The sequence below is a fragment of the Doryrhamphus excisus genome, chromosome 3, assembly GCF_030265055.1.
Source record: "Doryrhamphus excisus isolate RoL2022-K1 chromosome 3, RoL_Dexc_1.0, whole genome shotgun sequence".
NCBI classification, from domain to species: domain Eukaryota; kingdom Metazoa; phylum Chordata; class Actinopteri; order Syngnathiformes; family Syngnathidae; genus Doryrhamphus; species Doryrhamphus excisus.
The window spans coordinates 2,663,439-2,685,983 of record NC_080468.1 but is presented as its reverse complement, the minus strand read 5'-3'; the positions used below and the strand labels follow the sequence as shown (position 1 = coordinate 2,685,983).

The following is a 22,545-nucleotide window of genomic DNA, read 5'->3' as shown; positions in this document are numbered from 1 at the left end:
AACAGCTATTTTGACTATAGTAATAATGCACTATGGGAAGAAGTGAAAATAGTTTTGGTACTTTCATGAGTAGCTTGTGATTGGTAGAAAAAGCGTTTCCTCGATGACTTGCGAGTGGAACAATATTTAAAAGATTACCTTTACCATTACCTCCGCCAAGCGCCCACTGAGGCATTTGCTATATATTTGTATATTTCTCAGGTATGCATGTATGGTGTTAAGTTGCTGGGTGATGAGTTTAGTGTTCTTTGTAAAAGTCTGATGTTATATTGTTATATATAATAACCTCGTTGACAAGCTCATTGTGAGTGCACTGATAGCTATTGATTGGCTCCGGCCAAAGAAAGAGCTATTGTTTCCTTACTATTACTTTTATCGTATTACTCTTTTAATCGCCTTTTGTTTAGCCGGAACTACTATCTAAATTACCAAAAGTCAACCAGAAGTCAGCTCACGGGACAAAATGAGGGGGGAAGTCACCGTCGATGCACTGACACTACTGATGAAAGGATGTCATAATACTTCATGTTGTACCAAAAAAGCCCAACTATCGCTTTAATCATCATATGGATTGCGTTTCAATGCACGTACAACAATACAACATAAACTTTTGTCATCTTACATACACTGCAAGTAAAAATGATGAGTTCAGAGCTTTTCCGGTTTACGACAAGGTGCAGTTGGCGTCCTCAAAGCCAGGACAGATCCATTTGTTGGTGAAGCGTTTGTATCCCTCCGCTTCAATCAGGTTGCTTCCTGAAATGAGACTTGAATGTAATCACTACAAACTCAACTACAACTTTAGTGTCAATTTGTGCGAAATTTGTTGTTTTTACGGTCATATTTTTTCATTGTACTTATCATCTTATCTTGTTTTCGTGCATTGTCTCATCTTGTGAGTTGGGTACCTTGTGACATGCTTTGTCCTAATATAATATTATGCTAGCTTCAGGTCATTTTGCCGATGACAACAAATATTTGGGTACATGACACCATTTATGTATATACCAATAGAAATTGTCCAACTATATATCCAAAATTCCCAAGCTACACTTCCTGTGTAATGTTTCTGGATTTGTTTTCTCCATATTTTGCAACCCTCTTTACAAGTTGTAATAATCTAGATCATATTCATCCTGTACATGACCAATCCCCAATGTATGACCAATGTATGTATGACCAAGTACATACTGACCGTTCATCAGGTTTTGGAGGCTGCAGAAGTTGGTGTGGCTATCTGCTGGATCTTTGGAGGGCTGAGATGTTCCATCTCCCTGAAAATAACCCGGTAACCTTTCAGTGGGTGTTTAGTAACAGTATGACACACAAAGTACACCATTTCTATGATTTATTTTGCTCTGCTCATGCATATCCATGCAACTATCCACATATCTAATAGTAACAACATATCCATAGAAACAACCATGGGAATAACGGACAAATTCCTCATGATCCAACAGTCCACCCAATGATCCATCAATTAGCTTTGGTTGGCTTAATGGACATGTTTTTAAGGAAGCTCATCATCATAATAATCATAATAATAATACAGGCCAAAACTAAATTCTGAATCCCTGGCATCACTTCCTGTCCACACATTCATTGAACCACACTCAAGTGTGAGTCTTATTTATGTTTTAAATCGCTTATATAAGCTTATCATGTCTACTATATTGGGTAATATAAGTGTAAAGGTGACTATAGGGGTGTTACTTCATGTCTAGAGGGCTCTAATAATGTTAAAACCCTATTTAGAACGTGATAAACAGGTTTTCTATGCTCTAAATAGGAAATATTAATTTTATTAAGTTTAATACGGTAATATTGAATCCTACTTGGGCGGCACGGTGGTCTAGGGGTTAGCGCGCAGACCTCACAGCTAGGAGACCAGGGTTCAATCCCACCCTCGGCATCTCTGTGTGGAGTTTGCATGTTCTCCCCGTGCATGCGTGGGTTTTCTCCGGGTACTCCGGTTTCCTCCCACATTCCAAAAACATGCTAGGTTAATTGGCCACTCCAAATTGTCCATAGGTATGAATGTGAGTGTGAATGGTTGTTTGTCTATGTGCCCTGTGATTGGCTGGCGACCAGTCCAGGGTGTACCCCGCCTTACGCCCGAAGACTTTATTTTAAAAGTAACTTACTGTCACTCTGCAAACCGTTGACTGCTCCAGAAGAAACTGAAGTTCGTTCACGGTTTTTGTCTTGGGAGAGGTGTGCGTGGCGTTTATCAGGTAGGGAGCAGTTGACACAAGCTGCAACAATTTCAAATTCAGTCTATTAGACATCAGGTAACATGCTCACATACTAGGTACTATATGGTAGTTTCATCTTAGCCAGAAGGCTAAAATCATCATACAGCAACTTAACACTCAAAGGGAACCTAAGAAATATACAAGTACCAATACAAGTTTAAAATAAAAAAAACAACAGCTATTTTGACTATAGTAATAATGCACTATGGGAAGAAGTGAAAATAGTTTTGGTACTTTCATGAGTAGCTTGTGATTGGTAGAAAAAGCGTTTCCTCAATGACTTGCGAGTGGAACAATATTTAAAAGATTATCTTTACCATTACCTCCGCCAAGCGCCCACTGAGGCATTTGCTATATATTTGTATATTTCTCAGGTATGCATGTATGGTGTTAAGTTGCTGGGTGATGAGTTTAGTGTTCTTTGTAAAAGTCTGATGTTATATTGTTATATATATTATTATATTATTATGCTCACATAGTAGGTACTATATGGTAGTTTCATAGTTAGGTTGCATCTTCATACTGAATATATAAGCATTAAAAACAACTAGGGCATGTCCAATTGGTTTCTAATGCTCACTACTCTAGAAAGCTAATTTGACTGTGCAAGTGTCAGTGTCAATAAAAAAAAAGAAAAAGATGGTCTAACTTCATACGAGCACGTCTCTCCTGCGTCCAGGCAGTGTTGTCCGACCTGCCAGGCCTTGATCTGGGTCACCAGTTTTCCATAGACGTCATCACACGGGATGCTAAACAACCTGCAAAGCAACGACAACACAACTGAACACAAAATTCAGTTTTTACATGACACTTTTTTTATTATTAAGGGAGAAAAAAACCCTACATGGCCCTAAAAAGTTTAAAAAAGTGATTGCCCCTGGACATGGTTGGACATTCTCCTTAAGAATTTTTGGTTAACAGCAGAATTCATTGTTCCATTTATTACAGCAAGTCTGAGTCTTCCAAGCCCCGAAGCAGCAAAACAGTCCCACACCATCACACTACCACCACCATATTTTACTGTTGGTAAAATATATATACACTATATATAATGGGACTTTTGTCTCGATAGACCACAGAGTATTTTCATCATCATTATCATCAAGATGTTTTCTGGCAAATTTGAGATGAACCTTAATATTGCTTTTGTTCAGCAGTGGTTTTTGTCTTGGTTATAGTCCAGTGTCTTTCTTAGAGTGGAGTCATGAACACTGACTTTAACTGAGGCAAGAGCCTGAAGTTCTTTGGAGGTTGTTGTGGAGTCTTTTTTGACCTCTTGATTTTGGTTGGCTGGCCACTCCTGGGAAGGTTCACCACTGTTGTATGTTTTCATCATTTGTATTAATGGCTCTCACTGTAGTTTGCTGGAGTCCCAAAGTTGTATTTACTTATTTATAACCTTTTCCACACTGATGGTTTTCAATGAATCTCACTTACGTTATGGGGGTGGGGAATCACGTAGGTTTGGATTTTTTTTTTCTTCCTTAATAATAAAAACTTTCATTTAAAAACTGCATTTTTTGTTCAGTAATAATGCTAAAATAGATCAAGCCTATGTAGTTTGCCATAAATTAAATACAGAAAGAGTATAATAGTCTAACTTCACCAATTTAGTCGTTAGTTTTACTATAACTTCTTTCCTGCAATGGATACAGTACTACACTATTTTGATTTTGTACAATTATACAAAGTATATGCTTGATCTTCATTAATTTAGTTATTGGTTTCCTTTCATTTGACATTTTTTCTACCTTCTTTTCTATTTGAACCTTGAACCTACATAGACCAGCCATTTGTACTGCATACTCTTTGTTCCTGGAATGAGTCAGCATAACATACAAATGTCTCCCTGGATTACATAATGACATACAGTATGCATTATATTATGATGTCATATTTTTGACTCACGTTACTCATGAATTAAAATGTAACAATGTATGAGAAATAGACAAAAAAAATCCACATTACCACTTGATTTTGCACTGTGCTGCCTTATCTGCCAAAGAGATGCTGAGCGCCGCTCCGAGAATAACAAGCGAAGCTGTCAACAGGAATTTCAGGTCCATCGTGGAGACAGGTCGACGGAGGACGCTAGAATCTGCTGTGAGCTTCACAGTGTGGAATCGGTCTGTCCACTCGGACTGCTTGGAAGGCTTAAAAGGGCGGCTCGGGGTACATGTGGCACATTGGAATAAAGAACCAATGGATGACACGGTCGCTAACATGGGAAAGAACTTGAGATGGTCACACTACACAGATATTTTAGTCTGTAAGAATATATGCTGTGTTTAGGATGTGGCAAATATTGCATGTTTCTCATGTGTATACTTCATAGTAGGAGTTCCCAGCTTTCTTTCAGCCGCTTGAATTCACAGTTTTTCCATATACATATATTCCATAAACATATACAAGTTAATACTTCATGCTGGTTCGTGCTTGAATAGGGCTTGTTATTAGCAACAAAATATGCATATTGAAGCAAATTTTACATATATATTTTTGCTTATATCAAGCGTTTTCAAGCATAATTGCCCTGTGTGAAAAATAACTGGTTATTAGCAGCAACAACTGCAATCAAGCGTTTCCTGTGGAGGAATTTTGGCCCACTCATCTTTGCAGGATTGTTGTCATTCAGCCACATTGGAGGCTTTTCCAGCATGAAGTACCTTTTCAAGGTCATGCCACAGCATCTCAATAGGATTCAGGTCAGGACTTTGACTAGGCCACTCCAAAGTCTTCATTTGGTTTTTCTTCAGCCATTCAGAGGTGGACTTGCTGGTGTGTTTTGGATCATTGTCCTGCTGAAGAACCCAAGTTGGTGTCAGCTCGAGGTCACCAACAGATGGGTGGACATTCTCCTTCAGCCGAATTCATGGTTCCATTTATCACAGCAAGTCTTCCAGGTCCTGAAGCAGCAAAACAACCCCAGACCATCACACTACCACCACCATATTTTACTGTTGGTATGATGTTCTTTTTACTTTTGAACCAGATGTAATGAGACACATACCTTTCTAAAAAGGGGGGGGGGGGGCATTTATGTTAGGATGTTTTTATTAAGTAATAAAATGTGTCATTTAAAAACAGGCACAATAATCCCTAATAAAAACACAGACTATTCTTGCAACCTTAACCCACACCAAACTAAAACTCAGCTCTGAACCCACATCCTGACTCACATTTACAGCAAGACACAGTCTTATAGTGATACATTTAATTTAAAGGTGACTATAGGGGTGTTATTTCATCTCTAGAGGGCTCTAGTATTATTAAAAACTGTATTTAGGAGGTCATAAACAGGTTATTCTATTTAGAAATAAGGAGTCCTACTTTGCATCAATCCACTTATTATGGTCAGTTCTTACCAATTAACTGCAAGGGATTATTGGTCACGTGATACATAATTTGGGATATAGGGTATGGCACTTTTGGTCCCTTGTAATTTTTACTGTCCAAAAACACTGTTTCATCATCTATGAAAAGGAGACGTGTCAAGCACTAGGACCAAACGGAACAATTGGATCTGCCTATCTTGCCAACGTGTGATTGGTCATCACCGCTGTCACTCCAAGAGCGCCTGGAAAAACAGTTTTTTGTTACTTGGCCAAAGTTCATCTGCCACAGTAAATTGTTAACATGTTGCGCGTTTGTTCTGCCTGGGTCACATTTCTCCTTAATAATTGGTAATTAACCTGTTAATTAACCCTGACAGTGGAAGTGTAAGGAATGTGGATGAAAAGCACCAATCGTCTCCTTTGGCTCCCACAGAAAAAGTTATTCAAACCGCATTTGTCACACTGCTACTTTACTGCTACTTTTGTCACACATGTAACCCAGTGTAAAGGAATGCATTTATAGCACATGGGGAATGTCAATCAAAGAAAACGGGCCTTAAAGGAAAACTGCACTTTTTTGTCTTTTTCTGTGCATTCTAAAGATATAAAAACAGATAAAAAGACACTGCTCATTACTTCACGTAATTGGACACACTATGCCACTTACATAGACCGCTATTACAAGAACCTCAAGATTTTATGCTTTTCTATACAAGAAACAATATAAACAAACTAATTAAATGAAGGAATAAATGAATAAATACAAACAATGTCTTGAATCAAAGTGGAAAAAAATCCAAAAAAATAAAATGACTGTGAAAGTATTTAAAAAAAATAAATATAATAAATGTGTAAATAAACAAAATAAAAACTTTAAATGACTTACATAAAAGTGGAACAAAAAAAATAAATTAAAATAAAAATGACTTCAACATGAAATAAAAATGGAAATTCACTGAATAAAATGTAATTAAATATAAAGAAATATTTTAAAAGTATACTTTTTAAAATTACCTCAAAATCTAAAAAAAGAAAAACAACTTGAGTGTAAAAAGTATTACTATTATAATTAATTATTATTAATAAATAAAATGAAAGTGTCTTCAACATGTAAAAAATAATGTATAAAAAATACACATAACTTAAGTATCAAAAAACAAATTAATAAAATAAATAATAAATTATAATAAATAAATAAATGTATTGTAAAATAATAAAATAAAAATAATACATTTATTTATAGATTATTTCAAAGATGCTTTGCATGTTTGAAATGAAATGATATCAACATGTAAAAATTACTTTAAAAATACTCAAAAATAAAAATGACATAAATAAGTGTAAAACTTTGTAAAAGTGTAAAAAATTGTTCACATGTCTTAAGTGTAAAAATATCAAATTGATTTCTGTAAAAATGGCGACCAAGGTTGAGAGGTGACGCAACCTCAGACATCACGGTAACAGCTGAGATGGCCAAAGGGTTGAAGAAGCGTCCAAGGTGCCGTGTCGCCCAGCAACATGTGAGTCAAGTCAAAGCATAACACACAAGTAAATACGAAATAGAGCACAGAACAGGAAATGGCGCTGCAATCCACAGTATGGCTCGTAAAATGCTAATTCTCTGCAGATAATTATTGTTGTTGGTACTCTCATACACTGTACACCACTCACAATGATAACCACAAATGACATGACACATACAGACCTTTATTGTGTGTTTGATTGGATGCTAACATTCAACAATATATTGAGAGTGAATCACTGCAAATGATGTAAGCCAGGGGTGCTCACACTTTTTCAGCATGCGAGCTACTTTTAAAATGAGCGAGTCAAAATGATCTACCCACTACAAAAATGCAAAACATCTATTTATTTTCAAATGTATTGAGGATTATTTGTACGTACAATGTATGTTGATGTACCTTACATAACCAAATGAGCCAATATTGCAAAACACACATAATTAACTTAAAATTTTTTGTAATTACCTGAGTTTACTTTGATGACTTGCACTGAATTGAACCAGCCAAATGTTCATCAGTCATGGATAATATCCGTATCACAATATCCGTATAATATTCCATATCCGTATGGAAGTGATATGTTTTTGCCTTTTTACTTGGTCCAGCTCCTTCACTCATTTTAGTGACCATAAACTTTAGCGAGGGCTTAAAATCTCGCAATTCGCCGACTAGCTTAGCACTTTGCACTTTGTTTACGCATGAGCGGTGACCTAAAGGTCAAAATTCAGTTGTCATCTGATTGGTTGTCCTGTATGTCAATCAAGTAACGGGGATGGATGATAGGCTGACATCGTAAGTTCTGCTGCACTTAGAGACGTTGTTTGATTTGATTGGTCGCCCGAAGGGCAACATTCAGTTGTCATCTGAATGGCTGCCCTGTATATCAATCAAGTGACGGCATTGATGCTGGGATGATATTTTTTTAATGTCACGCTGCGATCGACCAGCGATCGACCAGTACCACCTCCGCGATCGACCGGTAGCTCGCGATCGACTTAATGAGCACCCCTTATGTAAGCCATTATTATTCATTTTCATTACATAATATACCAATAAGCGGTTGCAGAAACATCTTTTAAAGCTTGATGATCTTCTTTGGTGTTAGGGTGAACGTCACATTTGAGCCGCTCTCAAGGATGAGTTGAGAGATCTGAAACACACAAATAATAAACATTATTATTATTCATTTTCTTCAAGGCCTACTTCAGTGTTAAGTGGAGGTTTGAGGTTACCTCATGTATAACTGAGTCCACATCCCTTTCGTTTAACACCAGTTGGGACTCAACCCTCGTCTCAATTATGGCCAAGACTGTGGGCCAAAATAATATGCAATTCAAAATAAATATACTGGTTTTACTTCAGACTTCATCACAGGGAAGTTGGAAGTAGAAAAAATACACTCACTGTCCCCTGTTGAATTTGAAGGTGGCGCCACAGTGCCTGACGTACAGTATGAGAGAAATAAAAGGATGTTAAATACACAATAAATCAGATCCAAACTACACCGTACGCCTGAATTTCATGAAAATCATTTCAAAAACAGCTTTTCTTTCAAATGTGTGTCAACATGTGAAGCAGCACAGGACAGGACTTGCTGTCATTGAGGGTCGTTTTCAAGAATCGTGGTGGTTTACTCACCCGACGTCTGTGCCGCACACGAGGTCAAAGCCACAGCCAACAGCATCAGCAGCAGCATGTTGGACAAAAAGTGTGAAAAGTCGTAGGGGAAAAGGTTCCTTCTGCTTTCACGCAGCTTTCTGGTGATTTGTGCTCTGTACCAGGAAGTGAAACCTCCCTCACTCACAAGGTGTGTATTGTGTTGACTGAAGCCTGCGTATTGTCCTTAGCCCATATCACGTTCCTGAGCAGTGTACGGTGGTGTGAAAAATAATTTTTCTTTTGCATGTTTGTCACACTTAAATGCTTCAGATCATCAAACAAATGTAAATATTAGTCAGTGACAACACAACTGAACACATAATACAGTTTTTAAATTAATCTTTTTATTATGAGGGGTAAAAAAAAATCCAAACCCACATGGCCCTGTGTCAAAAAGTGATGTCGCTTCTCTCCAGAAAGAAACTGATTGAAATCGATTAGTCTGGAAAATGTTATAAGCTTTGGGACTCCAACAAACCACAGTGAGAGCCATTAGCTACAAACATTAAGGAAGAAAAAAAATCTAAACCTTATGTGACCTCCACCCCACCCACCCAAAAAAAGAAAAAAAAAAGGAATTTAAGAGAGATTCATTGAAAACCATCAGTGTGGAAAAGGTTATAAATCCATTTCTAAAGCTTTGGGACTCCAGCAAACCACAGTGAGAGCCATCAACGACAAATGGCGAAAAAATACAACCGTGGTGAACCTTCCCAGGAGTGGCCGGCCAACCAAAATGACCCCAAGATGGCAACGACGACTCATCCAAGAGGTCACAAAAGGTCACAAAATGCCTCTCTTGCCTCAGTTAAGGTCAATGTTCATGACTCCATCATAAGAAAGACACTGGGCAAAAAACAAGATGAAAACCACTGCTGAACAAAAAGAACATTAAGGCTTGTTTCAATTTTGTCAGAAAACATTTTGATGATCCCGAAGACCTTTGAGAAAATCTGTGGTCTGACGAGAAAAAGTTGAACTTTTTGGAAGGAGTGCATCCCATTACAGTAACACCACATATCATAAAAAACACCATACTAACAGTAAAATATGGTGGTGGTAGTGTGATGGTCTGGGGCTGTTTTGCTGCTTCAGGACCTGGAAGACTTGCTGTGATAAATGGAACCATGAATTCTGCTGAAGGAGAATGTCCACCCATCTGTTGGTGACCTCAAGCTGAAACCAACCAGAGAGGCGTGGCTTGACATGATACGTAAACATTAATAACGCTAAAAATGTTACTGTAATTAATGAAATACAGCCGTTAATGTTAATGTTAAATAATAAAAAAAGAGCGACTTGTGCATTAGCACATTACGGACTCTTTAAGGTGCTGCTGGCGGAGCTGGAGCGTCTGCTGTTGGCCGAAAGAGGAGAGGGGGGAAGGTTCAGATCCAGCCCCAGGTCCACAGTCTTCAGTGGAGTGGATTGAGGTGTAGAAGTTCTGTAGCTGCTGGCTGAGGATGGGAGAGACCTGCAGTTCGATGTTAAAGAGAAGTATAACTGCACAGTATCACCTCATTCAGCTGAAAATATCATATTGTATTCATATACTATTGAATGCACACTTGAATGCAACATTTCCATTAAGCTTCCTGTAATGGAGCATTACACTGTGCAGGTGTGTCCGGGGGCTATTTGTGACTTGCGGCTATATTACTTTTTTTTAAATAAAGTGAAACTATTAAAGGAAAAACAATTATAACAAGAAGAAAGTCAAAATTTTATGAGAATAATGTTGTCATATTATGAGGAAAAATAATGCCATTTTAGTAATATACAGTCAAAATATGAAAAAGCTTTTGAAGTTGTAATATTATGAGAAACAAACAAAAACAAAATAAAGTTGTGTTGTGGGAATAAAGTCTAAATAGTAAGAGAAAAATTGTTCAATCTAATGATGAATTTTGTGGGACTATCATCATGAGGCAAACATTTTTTTAAGTTTTAGTATTATGACAAACATTTTTGAGTAATAATAATTAGAGTTATAAAAATTATACAAATGTGCAGGAATTTTACAATTTTACAAAATATTGAGAGAAAGAAAATGCAATATAATTAGAATTTTTACGAGAACATAATAGTTGAAATATTAAAGAGTTTTTTTTTAACTCATAAAGTTTTCATTTCTGGAAAATTAGGTTCCGGGAAAAGTTGTAGTGCTACAGAACAAAGTGAAATGAAAATATTATGGAAATAAAGTCAACAGAAATAGTTTGAAAATTAAAAAAGCAACAACAACAGCAGATATGAAAATAAAAAAAAGCTGTAATTAAAAGAAAAAAGGTCAAAATATTCAAAGAAAAATGTATAATAATTAAATAATAATAAATAAATGTCATAATGTTTAGAGGAAAAATAATGTCATTTTAGTAGCATAGAAACAATTTATGGTGATTTAAGTCGTAATATGATGAGAAACAAACAAACTTGTAATTTTAGAAAAAAAATGGTTGGGGAAAAGTTATGATATTATGGGAATAATGTCAAAAAACATTATGGGATAAAGTTCTAATATCACAAGAAGAACATTAACTATGATTATTTAAGAAAACAGTTGAAATATTTTGGAAAAAAAACCAGCAAAAATTGTGTTGGAAAATCCTGAAATAATGCCTATATAGGAAAAAGTTTGGACACCCCTGGCTTCAGGAGTTGAATGTGGAATCTAAATGTGCTACGTCAGACCTGGGAGAGGCGGAGCTTGGAGCTGTGGGTGCTTTGGAGCTTCGGTGGCTGCCGGGAGTGGAGGGGGGAGACGGAAAAGACATACAACTCTAAGAAAGGAAGAAAATTCAACATCACATTTTTATCGAGACAATGAACGAGTATGGCTGAATGGCTCTCTACCTGTAGAAAATACTTCTCCAGTACTGATCTGAGGTCAGGTTTGTCCTCGGTGACATCATGGAGCATCTTGTTGATGTTCTTGTTAAAGTCTTTTAACTGTCTCAACCTGATGTCCTTCTCCTCAAAGGTCTCCTCCTTGGTGTTTCTGGAGGAGCGGACCTGTTGGGTCAGTTTGGAGCACTGGCAAGCAGAAAAAAGTCAAATTGTCAACAAGAGCTCCTCAAATGTTTACATCAGGGGTGCTCATTAAGTCGATCGCGAGCTACCGGTCGATCGCGGAGGTGGTACTGGTCGATCGCTGGTCGATCACGGCGTGACATTAAAAAAATATCATCCCAGCATCAATGCCGTCACTTGATTGACATACAGGGCAGCCATTCAGATGACAACTGAATGTTGCCCTTCGGGCGACCAATCAAATCAAACAACGTCTCTAAGTGCAGCAGAACTTACGATGTCAGCCTATCATCCATCCCCGTTACTTGATTGACATACAGGACAACCAGTCAGATGACAACTGAATTTTGACCTTTAGGTCACCGCTCATGCGTAAACAAAGTGCAAAGTGCTAAGCTAGTCGGCGAATTGCGAGATTTTAAAGCCCTCGCTAAAGTTTATGGTCACTAAAATGAGTGAGGGAGCTGGACCAAGTAAAAAGGCAAAAACTGGACCAAGTAAAAAGGCAAAAAACATATCACTTCCATACGGATATGGAATATTATACGGATATTATGATACGGATATTATCCATGACTGATAAACATTTGGAAGTGTGCTTGAGGCTGGCTATCAGCAGCTACTGTCCGGACTATGCATCCCTGGCTGGTTCAATTCAGTGCAAGTCATCAAAGTAAACTCAGGTAATTACAAAAAAATGTAATTGTTAATTATGTGTGTTTTGCAATATTGTCTCATTTGGTTATGTAAGGTACATCAACATACATTGTACGTACAAATAATCCTCAATACATTTGAAAATAAATAGATGTTTTGCATTTTTGTAGTGGGTAGATCATTTTGACTCGGTCATTTTAAAAGTAGCTCGCATGCTGAAAAAGTGTGAGCACCCCTGGTTTACATGAAACGCTATGAGAGAAATGTACAAGGACAAATCCTAAAGACAACAACATCAAACCTGTTTGGCGGCCCTCTGAATTTTATCTTGCTGTGACGCAAGCTCCCTATTCAGTTTGCCCATGAGAGACTTTGTTTGCTGGATGTTGTCGCTCTCGACTCGTTTAGCCTGGAGCAGACTCTCCAGGGTATTGTTCATGTCCTGGACAAAAGGGGGTATACAGGTGGGAAGCACACAGGTCAATGACTCGGAGATTTACGGAAGAAACAGTGAATGTTCTGGTTTTCATGTCAATATCATGGGTTGTATCAATGTCATATAAATACGGGTAGGAGGAAATTGATATTTATCAATTCTCTTCTATGTTTGTTTTCAACACATATCACATATTTCAACACATATCAGTGTTTGTGTTGCATGTCTCATATTGTTACATGGTTGATATTGTTACATAATGTTATGGTCGAAATTAATGGACACAGCCAATAATAGTAGTTTTTGCTTTTGTTGACTTATTTTGTTTTATTTTGCTCCAAAATTGCATGTAATTAAAGAAAATAATGCAATTATTTTGTTGATGACGTAGTATTCCAGGGCTGCACGGCGGTCGAGTGCATGCATGGGTTTTCTCCGGGTACTCCGGTTTCCTCCCACATTCCAAAAACATGCTAGGTTAATTGGCCACTCCAAATTGTCCATAGGTATGAATGTGAGTGTGAATGGTTGTTTGTCTATATGTGGTGTACCCAAAGACAGCGTCGATAGGCTCCAGCACCCCCGCAACCCTTGTGAGGATAAGCGGTACAAAATGAATGAATGAATGTAGTATTCCACACTAGTCACTAGGGGTCAGTAATATCACATTGATGAAACCGCATAATTATTTTTTATTATTATGTCTACTATATTGGGTAATGGGAGTGTCAAGGTGACTATAGGGGTGTTATTTCGCGTCTACAGGGCTCTAATAATGTATTTGGAAGGTTGTAAGCAGGTTTGCTGGGCTCTAACTACAATAATATTCCTTTTATAAATAAGGAATCCTAATTTGTAGAAATTCACTTATCACGGTCGGTTCTACAACCAATTAACCACCATAAAAAAAGGGATTATACTGAATATATTGTTAAAAATTTTCACAAATAATGAAAACCTTTGTTTTGTTTTGATTATAATCATCGTCAGCAAATCAAAAACCCTATCAGATCGTCCAAACTGCAGCAATACGAAAATAATCCAGGGCTCCCCCTACAGTTGTCGAGTGCACGTCATCAAATGGCATATTGTGGTACACACGAATCCAGGAGCCAATCATGAGCTATGAAAAAAAAAACACCACAAAATTGTCAGCCTGTCTGATCTCACCGCACAACAACGTGATTTTTCATTTCAAATCTGTATTGGTACATTTTTGTATATTTATCGGGTATACCTTTTGAGTGTTAAGTTACTGTGTGATGAATTTAGTGTTCTTAGCAAGATGATGTTATGTTGTTACACTTGTATAGATATATATATTGACCTCCTGCAATTATACACCGGAACATACGGTTATGTAGCATACATGTTTGACCAGGATATGCTATGTTTGCCATTACATTTGTAATGTGCATTACTGCCACCTATAGGACTAGAGCGGAACAGAGTTGCACTGTTTAGGTGTATTACTTACTTACTTATTTTCGAGATTAGAGTAGGAACCCGGTAGCGGAAGCTATCATAAATCATAATCATAAATCGTTCGAACCTGTTCTTCTTGCTGAAGCTCTTTGATTTGTTTTCTTTTGTACTTGAGTGTGTCTTCAGCCACACGCAACTGTTCTTCCATCTTGATTTTTTCCTGGTATTCTGGACCTGACGTCAAAATAAGCACGAGTAGTTAGTTTCAGCACAGTTTGTGTAAATCAGTGTTCCCATGCATTCATTTACTTGTGGTGGCCCGCCACAATTACATTTGGACCGCAAGTGCAAGCAAAACACATTATTATGGGATGGCATTGTGAACCCACTGTCCGGGTTTACCATCCACACACAAAAACTGAGTTTTGCGTCATTTATGTGCCGATTATGCAATTGAATGCACCACCACAGATACATCCCAGTCCTGTTTTTTTACTTTGTCACTGATAAAGAATGCACACATACTGCTTTCTTTTGCCGTGTTGATCGACGTGAGGAATCCAGAATTGCTGATGTTGAACAACATGTTTGTGTTCTCCAGAGCTTTATTTTCCTCCTCGGCTTTGCAGATTTTGGCAGCGAGACATTCTCCCTGCTGGATGACTTCTGCTCGTTCTAGTCCAGCCTGGAGATGAAAAAAAACGTCTGCGTACACAATATGTGACAAATTCTGAGCTGTCCTCTAACCTTGGTGATGTAGCGGGCTTGCGATTTCACCGCATCCTCTTCATCCTCCCCGGGTGCTGCCATTGAAAAGGTCACAACCTCGAAATGTTTCTTCATGGCCTCAATCTTGGACAGTTTTCCATTCAGTTCAGCGCTGAGAAAGGACTGATTTTTAAATGAACTGTTTGGTTGAAAACAACCATGAAGAGATACCACAGTGTCTTACCTTATTCTCTGTCGTTCCTGCTCAGTGGTCCTCAGCTGATGGCTGAGCATTTGTCTGTAGACACTGATCTCCTCTTGCCTCTCCTGGATGGCCTTCTTCATGTTCAGTTGTCTTTTCTCCAAAGACACCATGCTGTTGGCTTTGCTGAACAGAAGATCCCTTTTTCGATTCACCTCCAGCTTGAGGATGTTTTGCTCCACGATGAGCTCCTGATCAGAGGTGACACAGTACCATAAATTCTGGTGCATAAGTGGCTGCTTTTTCCACTTTTCTGACATATAAATGTTGTTAGAATGGTATAAGCTAACTTGTCTAAAGAGGCAAGCATCAAGCAGAAGTGGTTGGAGTTTCAGATTCCAGGTGAGGAGAAAAAAACAGCAGTTTTGTCAGCATCTGCCAACGTTTAACATGACCAACATTACTTCAGGGTCAGAAGTGCAAGCTGTAAATAACCATTCATCAGTGTCCTAACAGTGTTTATTTTGTGTAAGTAAGTGGTTGTCTGTGTAGCAATATAGAGTGTGCATACAGGGAGTGGGGTGCAAATTACAAGCTCGCAAAAAAGTGTCATGACCACATTTCTATTACAGATGTTGTACAAAACCTACACTACCACTCTTTGACTTCATACTTGGCAAGTCAGGGGTCTCCAACCAGTGGCCCATGAGCAACCAGTAGCTTCTAACCAAATTTCAAGTAGGGTTTATCTATTTATTATCAACTTCTATACTGGGGCTGCACAGCGTTTGAGTGGTTAGCACGCAGACCTCACAGCTAGGAGACCAGGGTTCAATTCCACCCTCGGCCATCTCTGTGTGGAGTTTGCATGTTCTCCTCGTGCATGCGTGGGTTTTCTCCGGGTACTCCGGTTTCCTCCCACATTCCAAAAACATGCTAGGTTAATTGGCGACTCCAAATTGTCCATAGGTATGAATGTGAGTGTGAATGGTTGTTTGTCTATATGTGCCCTGTGATTGGCTGGTGACCAGTCCAGGGTGTACCCCGCCTCTCGCCCGAAGACAGCTGAGGAAAAAGCGGTAGAAAATGAATGAATGAATGAAATTCTATTCCGACAAAATTAGAAAGTGGGGTTCGGCAGTAGTTCGGAAGTCCTTGGGAGTGCTTGGGAGTGTAACCAAGCGCAGTGGAAGGGGCGTGCTCTGAGGTAATAAATTAATACTGACCATTTTGGAAATTCAAGGACATACAGCTGGAATAGGTGCCGATTCTGGAAGATCTAGAAAGTTTGTGTTGTATAGGAATCCACAACTCGATTAATTTTGAAATCATCTTAGTGTTTCTCATTGCTGATTATTTATGAATGTAGTGGGCTAATATAGAACAAAAATATTACAATATTACAACTGAAATATTTGACCAAGCGCGTACCTGCTTCTTGAGGCTGAGCTTCTTTAACTCCTTTTCAGCGTTATTATTGATCAGCCTCATCTCTTCTACTTTCTTGTATAGATCTTCCTTCTCAGCTGCGGACTTCTCGTTCTCTTTCCTCAAATAGCGAATGTCACTCTGTCAGAGAAAAAAAAAAGTAATTCTATGATATGGAAATATGTACTTTGCACATACGCAGACAAGGGGCGTCCAAAGTGGCAAAAAATTGAATTCACCAAGAAAAAAAACAGCAAAAAGGGACAAATATGCAGTTTTACAATAATTACATTTTACAATAATTAAGTCAAAAAAAGTTTTAATATAACAAAATTTAAATTTTATGAAAATAACGTAATATGAGGAAAAATATTATATCATAAACATGAAATATTTAACAAATTTTAACAGTTGTACTATTATTAATATATAATATAATATATATAATATATATTTTATATATATATAATTAATTATTTGTAGAATTATAATATTATGAGAAACAAACAAATCAACCAATAAAGTTGTAATTTTGGGGGGAGGTTAGGTTGTGGCAAAGTTGAAAATAAAGTCAAAATATTACTGGAATAAAGTCATAATTAGGAAACTAAAATCACAAGAAGAAAGTTGAAATTATGAGTATAATTTTTTTTCAAAATCGTAATATGAACAAAGCAAAAAATGTGCAATTTTTTTAAAAAATTAAGTTAGGGAAAGTTATATTAAATAAATAAAATAAGTAGAAACACTGCTGCTTTTTTCACCAACATCACAAAACCGAGATGCATTTTTTTCTTCAAATATATCGAACTATTGACATATGTGTTGGTTGACAAAATATCAGAGTTTGCTAAGGGTTGGAACACCCCTGATATAGACTAACTTCAGCCTCTTTGATTCCATTTAGAATTTTGTCGGACGTGGTCTTCGTCTCATGGAGGGCTTTGGTCATCTCGCTGATCTTCATTTCTAACATCTGTTTCTCATCTGAGTCATCAACACCTTGCAGTCGAGCAAGCTTTTTATCCAAAAAGATGATCTGGATGTCCTATCATGCAGGAGAGTGAATGGAAGGCGTTGGTAAGAAAGTTTTACAGTAGCTTCTACTTTGGTCGCCATACCTTCTCATTCATGATCATCTGCTGTCTTATTAAATTCTCTTCCTGTTTCCTGATCTCACGTTCCAGATTGGTGATGGTGGCTTTGTTCCTTAATTCTTGGGCCATAGAATCCTTCTCCTTTTTCTTGAGGGTGTCAACAAGCTGTTTACAACGAAAGAGCTCCTCCCTGCGGTCACGTAGTTGGACATCCAGCTCCTGGTGCAAAAACAGCATATTCAAGTAGAAAGTTAGTTGGATTTGCACTGCGGTCATGGTAACACTTGCATAGGGGTTGCAGCGTGAGCCCCCAGTGCCCCCCCCCCCCCCCCACACACACACTTTTGCCAGCTTTAGAAATGGCTTTATAGCTTTATAAATCATGGTTCCATTTATCACAGCGAGTCTTCCAGGTCCTGAAGCAGCCAAAAAGCCCCAGACCATCACACTACCACCACCATATTTTACTGATGCAACATTACTTTTACGTAACGTGACATGTTGTGGGGTCTTTTGTGACCTCTTGGATGAGTCGTCACTGCGCCCTTGGGGTCGCAGCGTGAGCCCCCAGTGGGCGCCCCCCCCCCCACTTTTGCCAGCTTTAGAAATGGCTTCATAGCTTTATAATTCATGGTTCCATTTATCACAGCGAGTCTTCCAAGCCATGAAGCAGCCAAAAAGCCCCAGACCATCACACGACCACCACAATATTTTACTGATGCAACATTGCTTTTATGTAATGCAACATGTTGTGGGGTCTTTTGTGACCTCTTGGATGAGTCGTCGCTGCGACCCCAAGGGCGCAGCGTGAGAAGGTTCACCTCTGGTCCATATTTTCACCCTTTGTGGCTAATGGCTCTCACTGTGGTTTGCTGGAGCCCCAAACTTTAGAAATGGCTTTATAGCTTTATAATTCGTGGTTCAATTTATCACAGCAAGTCTTTAAAGCCATGAAGCAGCCGAAAAGCCCCGGACCATCACACTACCACCACCATATTTTACTGATGCAACATTGCTTTTACGTAACGTCACATGTTGTGGGGTTTTTTGTGACCTCTTGGATGAGTCATCGTGAGAAGGTTCACCTCTGTTCCATATTTTCACCCTTTGCGGCTAATGGCTCTCACTGTGGTTTGCTGGAGTCCCAAAGTTTTAGAAATGGCTTTATAACATTTTCCAGACTGATAGAGCTCAATTAATCTCAGTTATGTTTTAACAAGGGGGGAAATCGAACACACTAGTATATTCAAAGGTGAATGGCTCCTGACCTTGATGGCCTGTTCCTCGTCCTTGAGGAAATTCTCCATTAGTGCAGCCCTCTCCTTTTCACTCAAAGCGTTCTGCGTCACTGCGTTCAGCTTCTCCTCAAGTGCAACATTCTGGGCGCCGCTTTTCTTCAGTCTGCACTCCGACATGAAAGACAACTCGTTTGCTAAACGACCCCCCCACATTATATTTTATTAAGTGTGACTAACTTGGCATTGTTCTTCTGGATCTCCTCCTTCAGCCTGCAGATGTTAGACTTCATCGACTCCACGTTGGACGAAGTTCTATCCAGAGATGTTTTGTAACTTTTTAGCTGCAGACACAACACGACAATGAAATCGAACAGTCTTTGGTGCATCCCATGTGAATTTGCTGACCTCATCCCGCATCGTGATGCAGTTCTTCTCCTGCTCCTTCAAGTCCTGCCGTAGTTTTGTGGCCTGTCGATTGGTCGAAGTTAACTTTTTCTCGATTTCTTTGTTGTCGCTCATCTGAGAGTCGTGCAGGTGCTTCGTTTCTCGTAAGGTGTTGTTTCTTTCCCGGATGATCTGGTTGGTCTGGGACAGTTTCTAGAAAGACGGAGGGGGACGAGTGTTGTCCAGGTGTTGTGTTCATAGTGTGATGTTTACTTACCAGAGCATATTGTTGTATGTCTGCGTCTCTTTGCTTCATCTGTTGGATGGTGTTTTCCCACTGGTGGATGATATGCTCCGTTTCCAGGTGAGCCTGTTGCAAGTTCTCTGCTGTTTTTTCTAAAGCAATCTGACACAAAATACACCAGTTAATAATATTTACTTGCCCATTTGTTCTCGTGACACACACATGGAAAAAAAAGTGTTGTGTTGTTGTTTTTGTTACCTGTGCAGATAAATTCTCTGTCATTTCCTGGTCAAGTGCTTTGCGTATTTTATTGGCCTCCATTGTTGTTCTCTCGATGGCCAAAGTGAGTGACTGTGTGATGACGGATCACACAAAGATACACAATCACTTCATGGATCATGTTGTTTTGTGGTTAAATATGGTCTATTATTCGTCAAAATGCATTTTTGTTACATATTTTTTTTTGCCAGAAGTAAGCATTTTCACTTACTTCCTGTCTCCTTGCCACTCAGCACCCGCAGGGAACACATTTATTGCAACACACACACAAACACCAGCCTTATTTATGTCTTAAATTCATTATTTATCCATATTATTACATAATATGGATACATTATATGTAATTATATGATTACAAAATATGTAATTATATTATTACAAGCTTAAAGGTGACTATAGGGGTGTTATTCTGTGTCTAGAGGGCTCTACTAGTATTAAAAACCCGATTTAATAGGTTGTAACCGGGTTTTCTATACACTATCTATGCAAATATTTGATTTCTAATTCAAGAATCTTACTTTGTGGGAATTCAGATATTGCAGTCGGATCTGAAACCAATTAACTGTGATAAATGAGGGATTGCTGTACAATATTTTGTCCTGTATCATTCCATGGAATCGGATTCCCAAACAAAGCACCATACACAGTTCTGACATACTGGCATTTTTTTTACTACTAAATAACCCACCATGGGACCAAAGAAAGTTTGCAATGCCTGCAATTTGAAATCCTGTGGGTAAACTTGCTTCTGTTTTGGAAGAAATTCAATATAACAATTTGGGCAGTGCAGGAAGCAGCTGTAGCATTACACCGCCAGACCCATTCTCTTATTAATACCTTGATTTTCTGCTCATCTTGCTGCGAATACTTAATAATGGCCTTCACGTCTTCATCTTTTTTTTCCGATTCCTCCAAAAAAGAATCCATGGCCTGCTGGTCCCAGTGCATTTGGGCCCGAAACCTCTCCAGCTTTTGTTTAACCTTGAAGATGTTGTTCTGAAGATGTGGGCAAAAGATCAATGGGCAGCATTGTGGTACTTTTTAATAGTATATTAAAATCCAAAAGGTTAAAAACCTCCAGCATGTTTTTCCTCTCAGCCAAAGATCGAAGTTCGTTTTCCATCTTAGCATTGTCCTGCACCAGACGACCCGTTTCCCTCTCCGCCATGGCGGTGAGGTGTCTCTCTGACTCCGCTTCTCTGTCTTTGGCCCTGCACAGAGCCTTTGCACAACACACAGCATAAAGTCAAACTGCAACACATAGCAAATACATAAAAAAGTATTATATATAGGAGAAAATACCGCAGTGTTTTCCATCTCCTTTTTAACATTTTGCAGGAATTCTGTTGCCAGTTGTTTCTGATCTTTCTGATTCTCTCGTTTGCTTTTCACTTGCAAGAGCTCCTTCTTTTTCCTGCAAATCTGTCGATGAAAATGTTACCAAGATTACATGACATGCATTACGTGTGCAGCTTGTTGGCCTTCTATGCCATCTCCACATGTGCAAGGTGCTGTAAGAGTAAGGGTGCACCCTTAATCACCATTAACACAACATTGACAACATATAGTTTCATATTTCGTTGCTACAACCATGACATTTTTACCTCAAATTTTGAGTTTAGTCTCGTAAAATTGCGACTTTTTCTCATTAGAATACAACTTTTTTTTTTCTCTCTTAATAGTTTGGCTTTATTCTCAGAAAATTACAGCAGTTTTTTCAATTATTTCACAAACTATTTTTAATTTCTTCTTGTAAATTTTCTTATAATAATAATAATGGCCTTTTCCTATAATATTTTGACATTATTACTATAACATAGTGACTTTTTCTGAAGCCTAATTTTAGTTTTGTCCGTCCATCTATCCATTTTCTATGCCGCTTATCCTCATGAGGGTTGTGGGTGGGGTTGCTGGAGCCTATCCCAGCTGACTTTGGCCAAGAGGTACAAGGTGTACACCCTGGACTGTTCACCATACCAATCACAAAAAGTGTAATATAAGGAGAAAAATCCGTCCTGTTTCTATATACCGCTTATCCTCACTAGGGTTGCGGGTATGCTGGAGCCTATCCCACTGGGATGCACCCTGGGCTGATGGGAGAAAAATGTATTAATATGTTTTGTCACTAGCAACACAAGGCTGAGATGCAGGCGGTTGTTTTCATTTTTAATATTTTAAAAAACATCTTTGTTGGTTCAAAAATGTAAACATGGCTTCTGCCTCCAGTATGCGGCTCTGAGGGAAAACGTTTGGATATCCCTGCATTGTTTATTAAACTAAAAACTAATTGTTAAGTTGTGTTTATACTGTGTATACTGACAATATATCATCAGTTTCATGAGAAAATCTCCCCCAAAAAAATAAAAAATGAAAAATAATCTCCACTCACCTCTTCTATTAAAGCCTTGTTTTCAGCATTCGGCCCAGGAACAGCATAGCGCTCTTCCCACTCCATCTCTGGTAAAACGGCAACACTCAACATTATCCAGCAATTGCCAGTGCTTTTTTCAAGTGAGCTGGGAGGACTGGTGTTTGTTGTGGGTCGCTCGTAGCAACCACACAGGCCTGTTCATACATTGTCACCAGGGGGAGGCATCATGCAGCAAAGCCTGAGCTTCATCCACGGAAGAGAGCACAAACAAACA

The 22,545-nt window shown here is 38.5% G+C and overlaps 2 protein-coding genes across 2 annotated transcripts; both read right to left on the bottom strand.

Moving 5' to 3' along the window:
* Positions 1-547: 547 nt before the first annotated feature.
* LOC131125747 (uncharacterized) lies at positions 548-8,958 on the bottom strand. The gene is made up of 9 exons (XM_058067585.1): positions 8,752-8,958; positions 8,518-8,553; positions 8,346-8,422; positions 7,579-8,263; positions 4,224-5,161; positions 2,905-3,013; positions 2,145-2,255; positions 1,196-1,274; positions 548-756 (listed from the first exon to the last, which is right to left on the bottom strand). The coding sequence occupies exons 5-9, from the start codon at positions 4,478-4,480 to the stop codon at positions 665-667; spliced, it is 648 nt and encodes a 215-aa protein (XP_057923568.1). The 5' UTR covers positions 4,481-5,161; positions 7,579-8,263; positions 8,346-8,422; positions 8,518-8,553; positions 8,752-8,958; the 3' UTR covers positions 548-664.
* A 163-nt stretch (positions 8,959-9,121) lies between these two features.
* ccdc39 (coiled-coil domain containing 39) lies at positions 9,122-22,384 on the bottom strand. Its single transcript, XM_058067744.1, has 20 exons — positions 22,290-22,384; positions 21,203-21,322; positions 20,976-21,122; positions 20,738-20,896; positions 19,880-19,972; positions 19,655-19,783; positions 19,399-19,590; positions 19,231-19,334; positions 19,024-19,156; positions 17,780-17,974; positions 17,542-17,706; positions 16,662-16,799; positions 15,273-15,481; positions 15,068-15,200; positions 14,846-15,005; positions 14,448-14,554; positions 12,761-12,901; positions 11,626-11,805; positions 11,464-11,552; positions 9,122-10,246 (listed from the first exon to the last, which is right to left on the bottom strand). Exons 1-20 carry the CDS (start codon positions 22,380-22,382, stop codon positions 10,087-10,089), a joined length of 2,847 nt encoding a protein of 948 aa, XP_057923727.1. The 5' UTR covers positions 22,383-22,384; the 3' UTR covers positions 9,122-10,086.
* Between the last annotated feature and the right edge of the window lie 161 nt (positions 22,385-22,545).